Source organism: Ranitomeya variabilis, chromosome 3 (assembly GCF_051348905.1).
Source record: "Ranitomeya variabilis isolate aRanVar5 chromosome 3, aRanVar5.hap1, whole genome shotgun sequence".
Taxonomy (NCBI): Eukaryota; Metazoa; Chordata; class Amphibia; order Anura; family Dendrobatidae; genus Ranitomeya; species Ranitomeya variabilis.
In genome coordinates this window covers 640,556,273-640,576,561 of record NC_135234.1, presented here as the reverse complement: position 1 = coordinate 640,576,561, position 20,289 = coordinate 640,556,273, and the positions used below count along the sequence as shown (strand labels likewise).

Here is a 20,289-nt window from a genome sequence, read left to right as displayed (position 1 = left end):
TAGCATGAGCTGGGCATAATGTACTGGGCACTACAATGGCAAAAAAAGAAAAATACCAGCTCACCTACGGCTTGCTGAAGCGCGGATCTCGTGTGGTCACACGTGCAGTACTGATTAGGATAAAGGGAAGTTGCCCCAGCTTCCTTGAATCCAAAATTAATTAGAAAAATGCTTCTTAAAAAACCATGGCAATGTACAGGTTCACATAGTAAGGTATAGTAACGCGATTCAAATTCCTTGAGCGTATGAAACGTGTTAATATGCCTTACCATGTGAACCTTTTCATTGCCATGGTTTTTAAGAAGCATTTTTCTAATGAATTTTGGATTCAAAGAAGCTGGGGCAACTTCCCTTTTTTCCTCATCGCTACAATGGCAATTTTCACTCCTTTACATCAACTGCTGCTTGTTTATGGAAAACACCCATGGAGTCAAAATAGTCACTACACCTGTAGATAAATTCCCAAAGGGGTATAATTTCCAAAATAGGGTCACTTGAGGGGGAATTCTGCTTTTCTAGCACTTAGAGATTATTTATATGGAGTCTACAAACATCTAGGAAAATCTGCGCTCCGAGAGGCCAATAGCACTCCATTCCTCCCGAGACATTTTGTATGGCTAAGCAGCACTGTACAGCCACATATGGGGTATTGCCACGTTTAGTAGAAATTGTGGGACAAATTTTAGTGACATTTTTACCCATTTACCAGTGTGAAAATGTAAAATCTGAGGCTAACATTCGATCTTAGTGGTAAAAATGTAAATTACTTTTTCTTCACTGCCCAATGGTCTAAAATTCTGTGATGCGCCTGTGGTTTCAAAATGATCACTGACCCCCTAGCTTAATTCATTGAGAGGTGTAATTTGTAAAATCGGGTCACTTTTTTTTTTTTACACATGTAAATTTTTTTTTTTTTTACTTTGCCCCAGGGGGGACATCACAGTAAAGTGTCAGATCGCTGATCTGACACTTTGCTGTGCACTGTGTCAGATCAGGGATCTGACATGCACAGCAGGGAGGCTTCCCGGCACCTGCCCTGAGCAGGCGCTGGTAAGCCACCTCCCTGCAGGACCCGGATGCAGCCCCGCAGCCATTTTGGATCCAGGGCCTGCAGGGAGAGGAAGGCAGGAGACCCTCGGAGCAACACGATCACATCGCGTTGCTCCGGGGGTCTCAAAGAAGCACTAAGGGAGCCCCCTCCCTGCGCGATGCTTCCCTATACCGCCGGAACACTGTGATCATGTTTGATCGCAGTGTGCCGGGGGCGGTCCGTGGCATCGTGCCGGATGTCAGCTGCGATAGTCAGCTGACACTCGGCCGCTCTCCCCCCGTGAGCGCGGCTGATCGCGCTGGACGTACTATTCCGTCCTTGGGAAGTAGGGCCCACCCCATATGGACGGAATAGTACGTCCAATGGTAGAAAGGGGTTAAGGAAATTTTTTGTGAAAAAAAAGTTAAATGTTTTTTTTTTTCCTTCCACATTCTATTAATTCTTGTGAAGCACCTCAAGGGTTAATGAACTTCTTGAATGTGGTTTTGAGCACCTTGAGGGGTGCAGTTTTTAGAATGGTGTCACTTCTGGATATTTTCTATCATAAAGGCCCCTCAGTCACTTCAAATGTGAAATGGTCCCTAAAAAAATTATTTTGGAAATTTTGCTTTTAAAAAGAGAAATCAGGGCATAAAAACTAAAAGTTTGAAAATTGCGTCTCTTTTCACAAATAAACACAAGTCATATCAAAGAAATTTTACCACTATCATGAAGTACAATATGTCACGAGAAAACAATGTCAGAATCAGTGGGATCTATTGAAGCGTGCCAGAGTTATGCCCTAAAGTGACAATGGTCAGAATTGTAAAAATTGGCCTGGTCAGGAAGGTGTAAACAGTCTTCGGTGTGAAGGGGTTAAGAAGTGAAATCATGACGTCTGTTTTATATGTAAAGATTTTTTTTGCCTGCATTGTAATGGCATGTCTGAGCAATATGCCATTGTTATTAAATGGGAACTGCTATTTTAGGGAACACACCGCAAAGCTAAAACTGTAATGCTGGCCATCTCAGCCAACATTCTCGAGTACAGGAGCGCCCGCTCGGCCGAGCACTCCTGTGTTCTAAATAAGGAAGCCACCGACTGATACATTGGCCGGCGGCTTATCTCAGGGAGAATAATGCGATCACCAGTCCGAAATAAAAAATGCATGAGCAGCATCTCTCCCGGCCATCATTTGGCCGGCGCCCCATACACATTAGACTGTTGGCCGAACCGTCAATAGTTGTGGGTTCAGGTGATATTAGTCTGTGTATGGGGGCCTTAACACCTGGCGCATGGGTTGGAGGGCAGATGTGACACACGGATTCTTTGGTGTCATGAAACACGCCTAATGCCGTACACCAGGCAAACGTGTATAAACTTAATCGTGGTGCTTCTGTAATCTAGTGCGCCATTAACTAGGAAAGAGGTAAATAATTAAGGTGAGCAATAAAAATACTGATTGTTGACTCCATAAATGCTGAATGTCCACTAGTATTTGAGACCTGTTAATGCTTCCTTTGGTAGTTCTTACCATTGACACAAATGTATTAATTTCATCAATGGAGGAAATAGTTAACTGCTTCACACCCTGCTATTCTGTCTCCTTGTCATTTTGCAGTTGTCTGGGAGGAGCCGATAACATTAAACACTTAAATGAAGTCGACCTGTATCAGTCTATTGACCCCAATGTAAGTTTTTTTTGTTTGTTCTTTTTCTTCTGTCTTTTATTCATCTGCCAGAAATCAGCAAATATTTAGCAACTGGATGTAGAAATTAAAGTACCATTCCAGGGTTCTTTCCTTTTTTTTTTTTTTTCTTCTCTTCATTTATCTCTGTTCAGTGTGTACATTCACATACTTACAGGTCGCGCGCTGTGCCAATCCTCTACTGGAGGACATGACCACAGTCGTGAGTAGCCGGCTCAGTAGTTCCAGTTGCACCACTGAAGTCTTTCTCAATATAAATCTGAGACTCAGAACGAGACTCCTAGACTTATATTAAGAGCACGTAACAGTCTGTGGTGAGATCTGGCAAGATATAGCTGCGGTCACAAGATGGCACAGAAGCTCCAGAACAACATGGGAAATGACCATATAGCGAACGGTAACTATTTGAATGCACACTTTGAGCATACGTTAATAATAGCAATAAGATACTGGGAAAGAAACAGCGGAATGGTAGTTTAAGAAATGGTGTGTAAGGTTAATAGATGACTGTAGGGTATACTAGTATTGTAGCTGGGAAATCAGTCCATGAACCAATGTGCAGAATGCCTGGTACAACAATAGGCGTGAAAACGGTTTGTTTAGCTCACTTTCGACTTTTCTCCTGATAGGAGTCTAAACGTAAAAGAACAGACAGATCTGTCCTGTGCTGTTTACGAAAAGCAGAATCTGGCCAGTCGTGGCCAAGACTGACAAAAGAGAAGGCAAAGGTAGCTTTTGTTTTCTTGATCGTAATCTTCCTATTTTGTGTATCAACTTGTAGTAGGACACTAGTCTCTGCCATATTCCCGCCTTACATAACGTTGGTCCTTTATTTACAGCTGAATTGGCTTAGTGTGGACTTCAACAACTGGAAAGATTGGGAAGACGACTCAGATGAAGACATGTCCAACTTCGACCGCTTTTCCGAGGTTTGAGAATTCTCTAGTTTTCTTTTAGAGATTTTTATGCAGACCAGCTGTAATCCATGGTTTCCCCTAACAACGGTTCCTTTTTTACAGATGATGAACAATATGGGAGGAGATGAAGATGTAGACTTACCAGAAGTAGATGGTGCAGATGATGTAAGTTGTTGTTTTAAAACTTGGAAAAATTGTGATTTCTCAAGATTCATTAGTCTTGTAATGAGACATTTCCTCGATTTTTATCGTTTCATTTCAGATCATTTAATTATTTTTGTTACAGTAATTGTCTCCATCAATGTAGCATCAATTCTGCACAGTCCAGCGTGTGACGTGTCATTTCTGTTAAATTCGTGGCCTACGCCTTCAGTTATTGCAGTTACTGTGACAATCTCATGAATTGTGACCCGTGTCAGAATTATTGCAGGTGTGGAACTTTTTCCTCATAAGAATCTCTTGAGGTCATGCAACCACAAGTCAAATCCTAAAAATATATATTCTATCAAGGAGTGAGGACTAATTTTGGTTGTAACGGGGCTCGGCTAGGTCTACAACCTGTCATTTGTAGTAAATTGCCTTACTTTGTTTCCTAGTTGGTGCAGCTTCAGGCTATGTGCACACGTTGCGGATTCGTGTGCAGATTTTTCCGTGCAGATTCTGAAAAATCCGCAGCTAAAACGCCATGCTTTTTGCCTGCTGATTACACTAGAATTTCCACCGTTTTATGTGCGGATTTCATCTGCGGTTTTACACCTGCGGATTCCTATTGAGGAGCAGGTGTAAATCGCTGTGGAATCCGCACACAGAATTAACATGCTGCAGAAAATACACCACAGCTTTTCCGCATGGTATTTTCCACAGCATGTGCACTGCAGACTTTGTTTTCCGTAGGTTTACATGGTACTGTAAACCGGATGGAAAACTGCTGCGAATCCGCAGGCAAATCCGCAACGTGTGCACATACCCTTAGGCTAGGGTCACATTGCGTTAGGGCAATCCGTTAAGCGCATAGCGCTAGCGGATTGCACTAACGCAATGCTTCTCTAGGGTCCGCGTTCGGCGTCCCCGCTAGCGCAGATCCCCGATCTGCACTTGCGAGGAACGGACCTCGGGCGCGCCGCGGACGCTGCAAGCAGCGTCCGAGGTCCGTCACTCAAATGACGGCACATCGCTAGCGCACGCCCAATGTGGGCGGGCGCTAGCGACGTGTTCACCATTACAGGCTATGGCGGCGTTAACGGACTACGTTAACACCGCGTTATGCCGCGGTGTAACGTAGTCCGTTAAACGCGGTCACATAACGCAATGTGACCCTAGCCTTACATGTTACATGCTGTAATGTACAACTTTTATGCTTCAGTAAGCTTTTGTGAAACATCAAAGAATTTACAATTATGGAAAACATACCTTCGACATAAAGTAATATACGCCAAGTACAGCACCCTAGTTTTAAAGATTGGATTGAACATTTCTTGAATGTATCCCAATACTAAATAAAATCCAGTGATGGTACTCCTCAAATACATGAAACTAAGGAATGGTAATGCCTTAAGAAAAATGTGCTAGCTTAAAACCCGTATCCCAAGTTTCAGAAATTCCTACGAACGGTGTATGTATCATGTCGCTAGCTCCTCCATCTGCAGGATTTGGAAAGCCCTGAGATCCACTCCTTCAGGGGTGGACAGTGCCTAGATTTCCAACATGTATACTTCTACTCCCCAGCCGTCTGGTAAAAGAAACCATACAGGGTGGGCCATTTATATGGATACACCTAAATATAATGGGGATGGTTAGTGATATCAACCTCCTTTTTGTGGCACATTAGTATATGGGAGGGGGGAAACTTTTCAAGGTGGGTGGTGACCATGGTGGCTATTTTGAAGTTGGCCATTTTGGATCCAACAAGTGAAGCATAATTGCAAAACAAATTGCAATTCCACGATTGCTTTTTTTTTTTTAATAACCATGTTTACTGTATGCTAAAACTGACATGCCATTATGATTCTCCAGGTCATTACATGTACCCAGATAACAAACATGTAGAAGTTTTTTTTCAAGCGGGTGAAAATAAAATCCAAAGTTTGTAATAAAAAGAAAGAAAAAAATTCCGAGACCTGTAGCGGTATCTGAGGCTAGGTGAGGCAGGGTGGATAAAAATCAATGTTTTTTTTAAAAAATCAAAAAAATCGGATTTTTTTTATTTAAATCGGATTTTTTTGATTTAAATCGGATTTTTTTCAATAAACGGCTTTTTGAGGAAAATATTTTACCATCCAAAGGTTCTTCCATCATGAGATAAAGCTGAGTTGTTTAACTCAGTAGAATAAAGGCTGTATATGTGTAACATTCACAATGCCATGCTCTTCCAGAGGTTTCTGTAGGATGCTGACTATCCAACAAGTTTGGGCATGTCAACTGAATGGAAAAAGAAACTAAACCAAAAGTGAAACCAAGCTAGAAGTGTGGAATTAAAGGGGCAGTATGAACAAAATGTGGAGGCTAGTAATAGTTTATACAATTAAGACATGCTGCTTTTAAACACCTACCTATTGCCATATAGTAAAACAAAAAAGATTTTTACTTACTTTGGGGTCCCCCCCTCACCCTGGCGTTAGATCGTTGCCCCTAGTTTCGTCCGTGTAACTATCTCATACTGCACTCTCACTTCTCATTTTAATCGTGATTTATATTAAAAAAAACCTTTTGATTTAAATCAGTGATTTAAATCATGATTAAAATCATGATTTAAATCGATCCGATTTAAATAGAAAAAAATCTTTTGATTTAAATCGTGATTTAAATCATGATTTAAATCGGCGTGATTTAAATCAATCCACCCTGAGGTGAGGGCTCATATTTTGCTCGCCAAGCTGACTTTTTTTATTAATACTATTTTAGGTAGATACGATGTTTTGATTGCAATAAAATGCAATAACAGGCAATGTTGCAGCGACCAAAAAAATGTAATTCTGGCGTTTTGATTTTTCTTCTTCTTGTTATTCCGTTTACTGATCGGATTACTTTTCGTATTTTGTATGGGCTTCTGACCGTGGCAATAACAAACGGGATGGTAAAGAGATGAGGAATGGTCACCTCTTGCTCAAACCTAACCTGACCCTGCACTCCCCTAGGGCCCTAAGTGGGTCTTTCCCCCCCACCACCATCAGGAACATCGTACCTCGCTGTCACCCCACACCGACAGTCAGCTGATGCATCAGGTGATAATTTAAGGGATGGTGGGAGTGGTCACCACCCACATCAGCTGACCTAACAACTCTGCAGTTACAACTGATTGCCAGCAGATCCAATCAGCTGTCATGCTTCAATAGATGCGGGCCCAGCTCCAGAACTCTCCTCAAGTGGGGGAGAATGCAACATATGATGTGTATATATACAGCGGTGTGAAAGTGTTTGCCCCCTTCCTGATTGCCTATTTTGCTTGTTTGTCACATGTTTTAGATCACCAAACAAATGTAAATATAAGACAAAGATAACACAAGTAAACACAAAATGCAGTTTTTAAATTGAGGTCTTAAAGGAAAAAGAAATCCAAACCTACAGGGCCCTGCGTGAAAAAGTGATTGCCCCCTAAACCTAATAACTGGTTGGGCCACCGTTAGCAGCAACAACTGCAATCAAGCATTTTCAATAACTGGCAGTGAGTATTTTACAATGCACTCGTTTTTGGCCTACTCATCTTTGCAGAATTGTTGTAATTCAGCCACATTGGAAGGTTTCCGAGCATGAACTGCTTTTTAAGGTCAAGCAACAGCAACTCAGTCCAATTAAGCTCAGGATTTTGACTAAGCCACTCCAAAGTCTTAATTTTGGAAGCGTTTCAGAAGTGGACTTTCGGTGTGTTTTGGATTCTTGTCCTGCTGCATTACCCAAGTGCGCTTCACATTGGCGCTCGCTCAAAAAACATTTGTTCAGAGAGGCCTACCACGTTCACTAATCAGTCATTTTATGTTTGTGTGTGTAGCCCATTCACTATCTCCATCTATCCCCCACCCCCTGAAGATGGCTGGACCATCATTGTAAATACATCATTGTAAATACACACCTGTACTTTGTATCTCTCCCACCTCATTGTAGATTGTAAGCTCTCACGAGCAGGGTCGTCTTATTTTGCTTTAATTATTGTATTGTTAATGTTGTTACTTATGCCTGTTGTGTTTGAAACTGTTAAACTGTAAAGCGCTGCGGAATATGTTGGCGCTATATAAATAAAGATTATTATTATTATTATTGATGTTGCAAACAGATGGCTGGACATTCTCCTTCAGGACTTTATGGTAGACAGCAGAATTTATGGTTCGATTTACCACAGCAAGTCTTCCAGGTCCTGAAGCAGCAAAACAGACCCAGACCATCACACTACCACCACCATATCTTACTGTTGGTGTGATGTTCCTTTTTTGATATGCTGTGTTACTTCTACGTCAGATGTAATGGGACATACACCTTCCAAAAAGTTAAACTTTTGTCTTCAGTCCACAGAGTATTCTTCCAAAAGTCTTATGGATCATCAAGATTGTTTCTGGCAAAACTGAGACGAGCCTTTATGTTCTTATTGGTCAGCAGTGGATTTCATCTTGGAAATCTGCCTTGCAGGCCATTTTTGTCCAGTCTTTCCTATGGTGGAGTCATAAACACTGAGGCAAGTTGGGCCTGCAGTTCTCTGGATGTTGTTGTGGGGTCTTTGTGACCTTTTGAATGAGTCGTAGCTGCGCTCTTGGGGTAATTTTGGTCGGCCAGCCACTCCTGGGAAGGTTCACCACTGTTCAGTGTTTTTGCTATTTTTGCATAATGGCTCTCATTGTGGTTCACTGTGGTCCAAAAGCTTTAGAAATGGCTTTGTAACCGTTTTCCAGACTGATAGATCTCAATTATTTTGTTTCTCATTTGTTCCAGTATTTCTTTGGATTGCGGCATATCATCTAGCTATTGAGGTCTTTTGGTCGTCTTCACTTTGTCAGGCAGGACCTATCTAAGTGATTTCTTGATTGAGGTGTGGCACTTATCCGGCCTGGGTGTGGCTAGGGAATTTGAACTGTGCTTCCTAATTTAACCACAGTTAATTTGTTTTAAGTGGGGAGGGGGAGGTGCAATTACCTTTTCACGCAGGGCCCTGTAGGTTTGGATTTCTTTTTCCCTTAATAATAATGGCCTTCATTTAAAAACTGCATTTTGTGTTATCGTTGTCTAATAGTTTTAAATTTGGTGATCTTAAACATTTAAGTGTGACAAACATGCACATGAATAGGAAATCGGCAAGGGGGCAAACAGTTTTTCACACCACTGTATGTCATATTGTGAATGGGTTAAAACCTGTATTCTGTCATTTAGAAAGGTCTGCCCTTAAAGGTCTTCAAAAGAGAAAGTAGAAGCAAAGCAGGTTCTCCATATTAGCAGTAATAAGATTACCTAAACGTGATATGAGATGTATAAAACTGAGTTCTGTAATTGTTCCATATTCTCTCTCCAATGAGATTAACGCACACGTATTAATTATTCCACCATACAGTAATATAATTGTTCTTAACAGTTACTACTTCTTGTGCACCTGTGAATTCGGTAGCTTCTATCAGTGTCTAGCATTGCGATGAATGGCAGCAGATAATTATATCCTTTTAATACATCATGCATGTGTTGTCCTGGAGAAGACTTTGCATTACTTTCTCACAACTGTTAATCTGTGTTTTTGTTTTGTTTTTCCCATTAGGACTCGCCAGACAGTGATGATGAAAGTAAGTTGTATTCTTGGAATTCTAGGCTGAGACCCAAACAATTTGGGAGTGTATTATGCCTATAATAAGATTCACTAAGTATATTATGGTTTTTACAATATATAAGAATTATTTGTTTTTAACACATACTTTTAATTTCTTCTAGAAATGCCTGACCTGGAGTAAGAATAAAGAGCATCTTAAAATTGGGAGGAGGGTGGGAGAATGGGTGGAAAGAATATTTCAACAGTTGCCGATACCCAAGTTGTAAATACAGAGTACTTCCAGCCTTGTACGTGTATCACCGAATGGCGCTTACCTGGGGTTAGGAGTTACAATTGTACAGGACATCCCTGAAACCTTAATACTAAGGAGCTGCTATTTTAAATGGTGACAACCATTCTAGATTTGCGCATATTGTATATCCCTTATGACTTGTGGGTAGTCAATTTTCATTAACCCGGTTTACATGAGCATGGTTTCTCCAAAATTAAATGCTGGATTAAAAACTGTGTAAAAAAAAAAAAAATTGTGTATCCAGCTAAGGTAATCTTATTCAGACCAGTATACTTTAAAGGTGGCTGTCAAGGATGTAATTGATGACCCATCTGTCTGGGAATCCGATACTCTGCATTAAGATGTGGGCTCTGGTGGGCGCCAGATATAAGCGGTGTATAGGGTGGAGCATAAGGGTGTGTGTCCACGTTCAGGATTGCATCAGGATTTGGTCAGGATTTTTCATCAGTATTTGTAAGCCAAAACCAGGAGTGGAACAATTAGAGGAAAAGTATAATAGAAACATATGCACCACTTCTGGATTTATCACCCACTCCTGGCTTTGGCTTACAAATACTGATGAAAAATCCTGACCAAATCCTGATGCAATCCTGAACGTGGACACACACCCTAATAGTCCCATACACCTAGTGGCTGATAAGAGTACTGGTGTTTCCCATTCTAAAATGAGAGATAAATGATAGTACTTGAGTGGTCACTTGGCAAGCTATTTGGTTTTCTGACCCCCCCCCACAGCGATTATATCCAGTTGTGCTGGAGCATTTTTCACCTGAAAAGGTGGGATGTCGGACCCCCACCAATCACCTATTGGTGACCTAAGTCTTACACAAGCCCTTTAAGTAAATCATTTGTATTTATTTATTATTATTCATAGATACAATGATTTAAGCTTTCTGTATACACTAAGGCTAGATTCACATATCCGAGCACAGACCGTGATCTAATGGCTACCGAGTTAGGGGTCAGGAGACCCACAGCCGGCCCGTGCTTGGGCTGTGAGGCTCGGATATGTGAATCTAGCCTAAGGTGTATGAGACTATCCCACTTGTAACCACGAGTCCTGTACAATTGGTCTAACCCTTTGCATTTCCACCTTGGAAGAGTGTAGACAGCTGTACATTGTTTCTCTCATCAGTCTGTACATTTAGACCAAATTGTATTTGCACTGTCACAGTATATATTAAAAAGGAAAGAGTAACAATGTTAATACACTATACTGTTTTTTGTTTTGTTTAATCGGGTGAAAAGCCTAAGTTGTATTGGAATTGATGGGGATTTTTTTAATTGTCTGCATTATTTCTAATAAACTATTAAGAGACTTAATTATGATTATTTTCTTTATTTATTTAAAGTATTTGACCAGTTCTTTTTTTTCAGCTTTCCTTTTTCACAACATAAGGCTCACACATACAAGTTGGTGTAGAGAGTAGCAGGTACTCAACGGCCTTATTATTCTATTAGAAACATTTAGATATAGTGAGGCAGATGTACTAATTCTCTGCAATAGTCCAAATTTTTAGATGAGCACACCAAAAATTGAAGTGGATTCAGCACTTCAATAAAATGTAAAACTTTTTTGGATTGTACTGTTATCTGGGAAAACCAATCAGCCTTGTTTGTACATTTCTCTGCAATTTTTCCTCTGATTATGCAATTTTTTGATGGTTTTAACCGGGTGAAAAAAATAACACTTAATTGAAGTGCTGGATCATTTACTATTTTCGGTTTGCTCTTGCTGTGGAATTGGGATCCTTTGCACATCTTTTTTCTGTTATATAAAGTCTTAAAATTCATCAAATTTGTTGTTAATGTTGAATGATAAACTTAGCAAATCTTTAGACAGCGTATGTTTTAATGTTACACCGCTCCTCTGTTGGCATACTTATTTTGCACCTAAAATTTGGCACACATTGTCACATGTTAAGCCAAACCTCCTCTTCACATGGTATACATTTCCCTGCACAGCCACATGCTCATGAGCAGGGCTGTGGAGGTGGAGTCGGAATAAAGTGGACGGACTCAGACTCCTGAAATATATAATACATTGTGTACAGTAGTACAATGCAGGATGTGCTGTAAATGTTTTCATAATTTGGGAAAGTTATGAAATGTGCTATATAAATGTCCGTTCTGTTCCTGATCTAAGGATCTCTGCTTTTAGTTGAGATGAATCTGTGCTGCACTTTATGTACATTCTCAGTAGTGACCAGTGCTGAGGAGTCGGAGTTTTGACTTACTGACTCCACAGCCCTGACTTCTCTGAAGCTCAGCTGTACACGGAGCTTCAAAGTAGACCCAAGATCTAGACTTTGTACTGCAATATTGTGGTATTGCAATGTATAATATAAGTGATTGGCTGATCGCATGTTCAAGTCCCCTAAAATATATAATAAAAAATATACACTAAATTGGGGTACTGGTAGTTCAATGCAGTATGTGCTGAATATTTTTTTCATAAAAATATGGCAGCGTTATGAAATGTCCTAAAAATGTATTTTCTATTCCTGATCTAAGGATTGGTTGAGATTAGTCCCTTCTACACTTTATGTACATACTCAGTAGTGAAGCGTGTATGAGGGAGTCGGAGTCAGGGAAATTGAGTTGCGGTTTGGCTTACCGACTCTATAGCCTGGCTCATGAGCCATACACGATGATTTTAATAATTTCAATAGGTCTAAAACCGGAGGCACCAAAGTCAAGACTTCTTGGGAATGTGCCGTAGTGCCACAAGAGCTCAACATTTATACCACTCCTGTAGACAATATCAGTGTTACTTTTTAGCTCTGAAGAGTTTGCCATGTGGTGGAACTCGTATCTGCAATTCCTGTAGATAAAGGAATGCACAGCACTACAAGTATGGTTTCACCCCAAATCCAATAAATCCAGGGAACTTGGCACTCCTTGATGCAAATTTCGGAATGTATTAAATGGGCAATCCACAATAAATCCTGATGTTGTAATCTATATATTGTCAGAGAAAAGAGGGAGACACAAAAGTGCAAATAGGGTCTTATCAAACGTTACACAGAGTTGCCCACCAAGAGAAATACTCACCTGGTGAAATTGAAGGAAGGACATATATTAATGGTGGCTGCTGCAGATCCACAGGTCAGTGCAAGATCTGATTGAAACATACACTTAGGTAGGAAAAAAGGATCACCCAAAACTGAAAATATATACAAACATGTAAGGATATAAGGAGATATCCGCTATGTCAGTTATTGTAAAGCAAACATGTAAGGACATAGCCTAAATTTATGTGAAGTGAACAGAAAATACATGGTGCACAATATTTACAGTGGTCGCAGGATGACGATACAAGAGGAACGCATTATGGTATAAGAATCTATTTTGACATGTTTCACAAGGAGAGGTTCATAATTATTCTAAATTTGGTATTCCCGTATAAATAGCGATATTGGATGCAATAGGTGAATATATAGATGTACGAGGAATCATGTAATACGAACATGGATCACCGTACACATTTAACTGGGGGAATCATATGAAAAGAAGCACCAGATAGAACCAAGTAATATTAACATATCAAAACTTTATTATGAAAAGCATAAGATCAAAAGTAGATAGGGATGCGACAAAGGTAACCCAGACTAGGTGGAACCACAGACAGAGACAGATACCAACAGGTACATAAAGAATAAGTAATTTGCTCAAGGAATTGCAAGTGCAAAGCATGCAGTGAAGCATGTCCAATTGTAAAATCTGGGTAAGAGTTAACCAGAAGAAAGAATCTCCAGAAGGGCTGTGTGCCACATCCAAAAGAAAGAGCAAGTAGCAAAAACGGTAATTAGTTCTTACCGGTAATTGTATTTCCAGGAATCCACCTGACAGCACCATTGGAGGACGTCCTTCTTACCCTCAGTGGGACAGGAACCACAAGCCGTTAAAAGGACCCTCCCCACTCCACCCACCAGTGATTTTCTAAGTACCACATCTGGATGGATGCAAAAAGAGCGTTTATTTACAATTACACACCAATGTTACATCACATTAGTAGTATAAGCTTGCAGTGGGAGGGAACTAGTAGTGCTGTCAGGTGGATTCCTGGAAATACAATTACCGGTAAGAACTAATTACTGTTTTCCAGTCCACCACCTGACAGCACCATTGGAGACTAGGGTGGGACTACTGCATGTAAGACTTTCCTACCAAAGGCTAATTGGTCTGATACGACATCTAATTTATAGTGTCTAGCAAAGGTAGAAAGACTAGTCCAAGTCGCCGCCCTACAGATTTGCTCAGCTGAGGCACCCCCCTTCTCTGCCCATGATGTAGAAATAGCTCGTGTTGAGTGGGCCCTAAGAGTATCCGGGGGATCTTTCCCTTGGTCTGTATATGCTAGGCTAATCATGTTTTTAATCCACCTAGCAATGGTTGATTTGGCTGCTTTACAACCCCTATTTGGACCACCGTATTGTATAAATAAGTTAGTGTCCTGTCTCCAGCTTTCTGTCGCCCCCAGGTATTTTAGAACAGTCTCCCTAACGTCAAGGTTATGGTAGACCCCCTCTTTTGCGGTTTTAGGGTGTTGGCAGAAAGAAGGAAGGATTATCTCCTGATTTATATTGGTAGAGGATACTACTTTGGGGAGGAAAGCTGGGTTAGGTTTGAAGACTATTCTGTCGTCAAAGATTTGAAGATATGGATTCTGGATAGAAAGAGCCTGCATCTCCCCCAGCCTTTTAGCCGATGTGATGGCAATTAGGAAGGCAGTCTTAAAGGAGAGATTGGCTATGTCCATATCTTCCGACAGTAAGTAAGGGGTTTTACACAAAGTGTTAAGGACCAGGTTTAGGTTCCAAGGAGGAGTTGATTTCCTCACGAGTGGCCTCATTCTCTGCGTAGCCCTGGAAAATCTCGCTATCCAAGGATGGGAGGCTAGTGATGTATCAAAAAAGACACTAAGTGCTGCAATCTGCACTTTTAGAGTACTAGGCCGAAGGCCCTTGTCAAATCCGAGTTGCAGGAAATCGAGGATTCTGGGAATGTCTGGTTTCGAAGTATCCACAGGACCTTCTCCCAGAAAGGAACAATACCGCTTCCAGATCTTGTTATAAATTGCCGAAGTCACCGGCTTTCTGCTTGCCTGGAGTGTGGTAATGACATCTTCTGACAGGCCTCTGGATCTTAGGGTTTGCCGTTCAGGATCCAAGCAGATAGGTGAAGAGAGTCTGGATTCTTGTGGAACACCGGACCTTGAAGTAGAAGGTCCTGCCTGTTCGGTAGTAAGACTGGTTCCTCTGTTGACATCTTGGATAGTAGAGAAAACCAGCTTCTTTTCGGCCAAAAAGGAACCACCAGGATTACGGTTGCTCTCTCGTCTCGTATCTTCCTGAGTGTCTTCGGTATCAGAGGAAGAGGTGGAAATGCGTACAGGAGACCTCCCCAATATTGAGACAAGGCGTCTACTGCAGTGGCTCCGTCCGGAGGACTGAGCGGAAAAAATGCTCTGGCCTGTGTTTGACCTGGTGGCAAAGAGGTCCACCTGAGGTGTCCCCCATTTCTGGCATAGACTGCTGAATACTTCTGGGTTCAGTTCCCATTCTCCGGGATGTACCGACTTTCGGCTCAAGAAATCTGCTACCTGATTCTTGGCGCCTTCCAGGTGAACTGCCGAGATGGATTTGACAGATCTTTCTGCCCACCTGAAAATCTGGTCTGCTAAGTGTTGCATTGGTGGATGTTTCGGACCTCCCTGGTGTCTCAGAAATGCCACTGCTGTGACATTGTCGGACAGTATTCTCACGTGTCTGTCTCGGACCAATGACTGGGCCTGGCACAACACTTTCCAGATCGCATAAAGCTCCCTGAAATTTGACGATCTTGCGGCAATCTGAGGAGTCCATTCTCCCTGGTAGTATGTTCTTCCTATATGACCGCCCCATCCGTATTGACTGGCGTCTGTGGTAACCGTAACACAGGGATCGAGTATCCATGGAACTCCCTCTCTCAGGTTTCCCAGTGTGGTCCACCAGGTTAGGGATCTCTTTACAGACGGAGACACAACCATCTTCCTGTCTAGGGAACTCTGTTTCCTGTTCCAGGATCCTAGGACTTCTCTTTGCAACTCCCGCAAGTGGAATTGGCTCCATTTCACACAAGGTATACATGCTGTCATGAAGCCGAGTATCCTCATTGCCTCTCTCATGGAGGGGGTACTTCTTCTGAACTGATGAATGTGCCTGATCAAGGCCTCTTGCCTGTCTTCTGGTAAAAAAGATGTTCTTAGATTGGAATCCAACATCACCCCCAAAAATTTTATTCTGGAATTTGGGACCAGGCAGGACTTCTTCCAGTTCACAATCCATCCCAGCTCCTGTAGGATGGAAAGAGTGAAAGTGCAGTCTATTTTGTATAGTATAGTATGGGACTATGGTAACATTCTGGTTTCTTAGATAGGCCACAACTTCCAACATCAACTTGGTAAAAATCCTGGGTGCTGAAGCAAGCCCGAAGGGGAGACATCTGAACTGGAAGTGATGTACTATCCCCTTGTTCATTATGGCAAATCTCAGGAATTTTTGGTAGGAGATGTGTATTGGGACATGATAGTATGCGTTTTTAAATTTATAATCGTCCGGGAGTCCCCGGATGGTTTCTTTATTGAAAACAAATGGGAATAATGGCCTTTGCCTCTTTCTGAGATGGGAACTGGTACAATCGCCTCTAAATCCAACAGCTCCTGGATGTTTGTCCACATGGAGGAGTCGGAGAGCGGGCAGGGTCGGGTTACTACAAATCTTTCTGGGGGACTGCTGGAGAACTCTAAAGGCTCCGTCTCACATAGCGATTTACCAACGATCACGACCAGCGATACGACCTGGCCGTGATCGTTTGTAAGTCGTTGTGTGGTCGCTGGGGAGCTGTCACACAGACAGCTCTCTCCATTGACCAACGATCAGGGGAACGACTTCGGCATCGTTGAAACTGTCTTCAACGATGCCGAAGTCCCCCTGCAGCACCCGGGTAACCAGGGTAAACATCGGGTTACTAAGCGCAGGGCCGCGCTTAGTAACCCGATGTTTACCCTGGTTACCAAAAAAAACAAACAGTACATACTCGCCTTTCGGTGTCCCTTGCCGTCTGCTTCCTGCTCTGACTGAGCCGCCGTACAGTGAGAGCAGAGCGCAGCGGTGACGTCACTGCTGTGATCTGCTCTCACTTTCCGGCAGTCAGTCAGAGCAGGAAGCAGACGGCAAGGGACCTGACGGACATCAGATGGTGAGTATGTACTGTTTGTTTTTTTTTACATTTATGCTGGTAACCAGGGTGTAAACATCGGGTTACTAAGCGCGGCCCTGCGCTTAGTAACCCGATGTTTACCCTGGTTACCAGTGAAGACATCGCTGGATCGGTGTCACACACACCGATTCAGCGATGTCAGCGGGACCTCAACGACCAAAAAAAGGTCCAGGCCATTCCGACACGACCAGCGATCTCACAGCAGGGGCCTGATCGCTGGTACGTGTCACACATAGCGAGATCGCTACTGAGGTCGCTGTTGCGTCACAAAACTAGCGATCTCGCTAAGTGAGACGGGGCCTTAATTTGTATCCCTGCGCAATCACTTGTAGAATCCAAGGATTCTGGGACACCTTCTGCCAACCCCCTAGAAATTTTTGTAACCGACCTCCCACCTTGATGTCATTTATTTGACTTTGGTGTACCTGCACTTGGGAAGATGGAGTCTCTACCCTTTCCACCCTTGGGATAAGACCACCTCCCAGTCTTCCCTTTCCCCCTGTAGTCTGTCCTCTGACTAGGTCGGGGCCTATGAAAGGGCTGATACTTTTTGGTATTCTCAGGGAATCCCTTCTTTTTATCTGAGGTTTCTTCTAGGATATTGTCTAGAATAGGCCCAAATACGTTATTCCCTGAGAATGGGATTCCACATAATTTATTTTTTGACTGGAGATCCCCCGACCAGGTTTTTAGCCATATGGCTCTTCTGGCCGCGTTAGACAAAGATTCGCTTCTAGCCGCGAAACGTACAGATTCGGCAGAAGCGTCCGCCATAAAGCCTGTTGCGAGTTTGAGCAACGGCAGGGATTTAAGGATAACCTCTCTGGAAGTTTTGGCTTTGAGATGATCCTCTAAATCGTCAATCCATAAATGCATTGACCGGGCTACGGATGTTGCCGCTATATTGGCCCGTATTATTGCTGCGGAGGACTCCCAAGTTCTCCTTAGCAAACCGTCCGCTTTACGATCCATAGGATCTTTTAATGCGGAAGAGTCCTCAAATGGGATTGAGGTCTTCTTTGCCACTTTTGCTAGTGGAACATCGATCTTGGGAACTTCATCCCACACTTTAATGTCCTCTGGATTGTAGGGCAGACGAAGTCTAAAATCCCTGGGAGTCACCAGTTTCTTCTCCGCTTCCTGCCACTCTTCCAGGATCATGGAATGGATGTGGTTGTTGACGGGGAAGACTTTTGTCACCTGGGCATGTAATCCGCCAAACATCTCGTCTTGGATCGAGGTCTCCTCTGGCGTATCCTGTAGCTGCATGGTGTTACGCACAGCATAAAGAAGCTCATCTGTGTCTGCTGCAGAGAAGAGATATCTCTTCCCTCTGCCAAAAGATCCGTCTCTTTCTTTCTGGTCGGAATCCTCCGAAACCTCACCCTCGGAAGAGGGGCTAGAATCCCTTGGCCTCTTCCGTGAAGTCTGCGGTCCTGACTGAGTTGCCTGGGAAAGATTCAAGCTTGAGATAGAAGCCTGAACCTCCTGTCGAATCATGGTCCTCATACTGGATAGTAGCGTCGTCTGCTCATCACCCACAATTTTGGATGTGCACGATTTGCACAATGGTTTCCGCCAATTTTCCGGAAACTTAGTGGCACATATCAGGCATTTATTTTTCCCCGATTTTTTCCTTTCGGCTGTGGGGATGGGAGGCTCAGCCTAGGATAAATAGAGATGTGTGGGCTACGTAAGTAGGGAAGCAGGGGGAGGGGTGAGCTTTGTGGTATGGCTTTTACATAGCCCACTCACGTGCCCCTGAAGCTGGTCACTCCCCTGGTCACTGCAGGTCTGGCAGTCTCCTCCATAGTGCAGAAAACAACCTGAACGTATAGCCGAGTGCTCCTTTGTCAGGATGGCCGGCGGTATACAGACCCCCCTAGTGAGTTTATATAGGTTTTACCTGGTTGATCCTGCCCTCCTTACCGCCGCTGCGGTGACCGCGCTGTGCCCCTCACCGAGGCCGGCGCTGCTGCCGGCACCATCCTCCACGCTGGCCGCGACCTGAAGTGACGCGACCGCTGGATTCGGAAGCGGTCGCTGGAGAAGCTGCGGCCGCATGCTGGACCTGTGAATCCCAGCCCCGCAATGTGAATAAATCAGAAGACACTGCGGGGCTGGGATTCACAGGCAGGGCGGCCGCACAGTCGCAGTCAGCTAGACTGCATATGAGGACGGGCAGCGCTCACTGCGCCTGCCCAAGGCAGGAGAAAAGAGCGCAGGCGCCGGCTCATTTCAAAACAGCGCTGAGGAGGCGGCGCCAAGAAGATTTGAGTGACGGCTGTGTGGCGTTTGCAGCAGGGGGGAAAGGCCTGCCTCCAGGACTGAAGAAAGGTATTTTCTGACAAATTACAAAACAGATTATTTCTGCAGTTACAGCACCCAGAACTAAAAGAGCCACTTTGTCAGAATGCAGCATTGCTGCTGCACAAGGTGGCTCTTTTAGTTTCAAACGCCTGGGGGGGGTGACAGGTTCCCTTTAAGTATTTTTTGTGACATATCTCTGTGATTTAAGGGCATGAAAATTCAAAGTTGGAAAACTGCGGAATTTTTAAAATTTCTGCCAAATTTCCATTTTTTTCACAAATAAATGCGAGTCCTATCAAAGAAATTTTACCACTATCACAAAGTACAATATGTCTCCAGAAAACATTGTCAGAAACACCCGGATCCATGGAAGCGTTCTAGAGTTATAACCTCATAAAGTGACAGTGGTCAGAATTGTAAAAATTGGCCCGGTCATTAACATGCAAACCACCCTTGGGGGTTAAGGGGTTAATGCAGATAGTCATACCACACAAAATAGTTAAGTAACAAATGTCTGCTTTACATCAGCACCATTTGTAAAATGTTTTTATTTTGTTAGTATGTTAGAAGCTTTAAAATTGTATAATTTTTCAAGGAAATTTACAAAATGTATTTTTTTAGGGACCTATTCAGTTTTTTATTGACTTTGGGAGACTTGTATATTGGAAACCCCCAAAAGTGATAGCATTTTAAAAACCATGCTTCTCACCATATTCAAAACTGCTGTCAGTATATTAACCCATCAGGTGTTTTTCAGGAACATGGCAGTAAGAAACTTGCTGCAAAAAAAAATCAAGTTTTGCTTTGTTTTTAGTGCATTTTTACCTGCGTTTTTGTCGTGGTACATTTGTCTCTTGTGCGTGCTGATAAAGTTAACTGTATTAAAAAAAAAAAAAATCTGATTCTACTTCCATCAGGGTTTTGCAGTAAAAACTGATACCTGCGTTTTTTCAGCATTTTATGCACCCAAAGCAATGTGTGAAAAATGCTGAAAGAAGTGACTCTTCATTCTGCAAAAAACAAGGTTATG

General features: G+C 42.7%; 1 protein-coding gene across 1 annotated transcript in view; it reads left to right on the top strand.

Moving 5' to 3' along the window:
• Positions 1–9,918, top strand: part of PTGES3 (prostaglandin E synthase 3) — a 39,797-nt gene extending 29,879 nt beyond the window's left edge. Inside the window, exons 3-8 of the mRNA XM_077297621.1 lie at positions 2,653–2,722; positions 3,370–3,468; positions 3,580–3,669; positions 3,760–3,822; positions 9,386–9,410; positions 9,556–9,918. Coding sequence (XP_077153736.1) covers positions 2,653–2,722; positions 3,370–3,468; positions 3,580–3,669; positions 3,760–3,822; positions 9,386–9,410; positions 9,556–9,575 — 367 coding nt within the window. The 3' untranslated portion in view covers positions 9,576–9,918. The remainder of the gene's footprint in view (positions 1–2,652; positions 2,723–3,369; positions 3,469–3,579; positions 3,670–3,759; positions 3,823–9,385; positions 9,411–9,555) is intronic.
• The last annotated feature ends 10,371 nt before the right edge of the window (positions 9,919–20,289 follow it).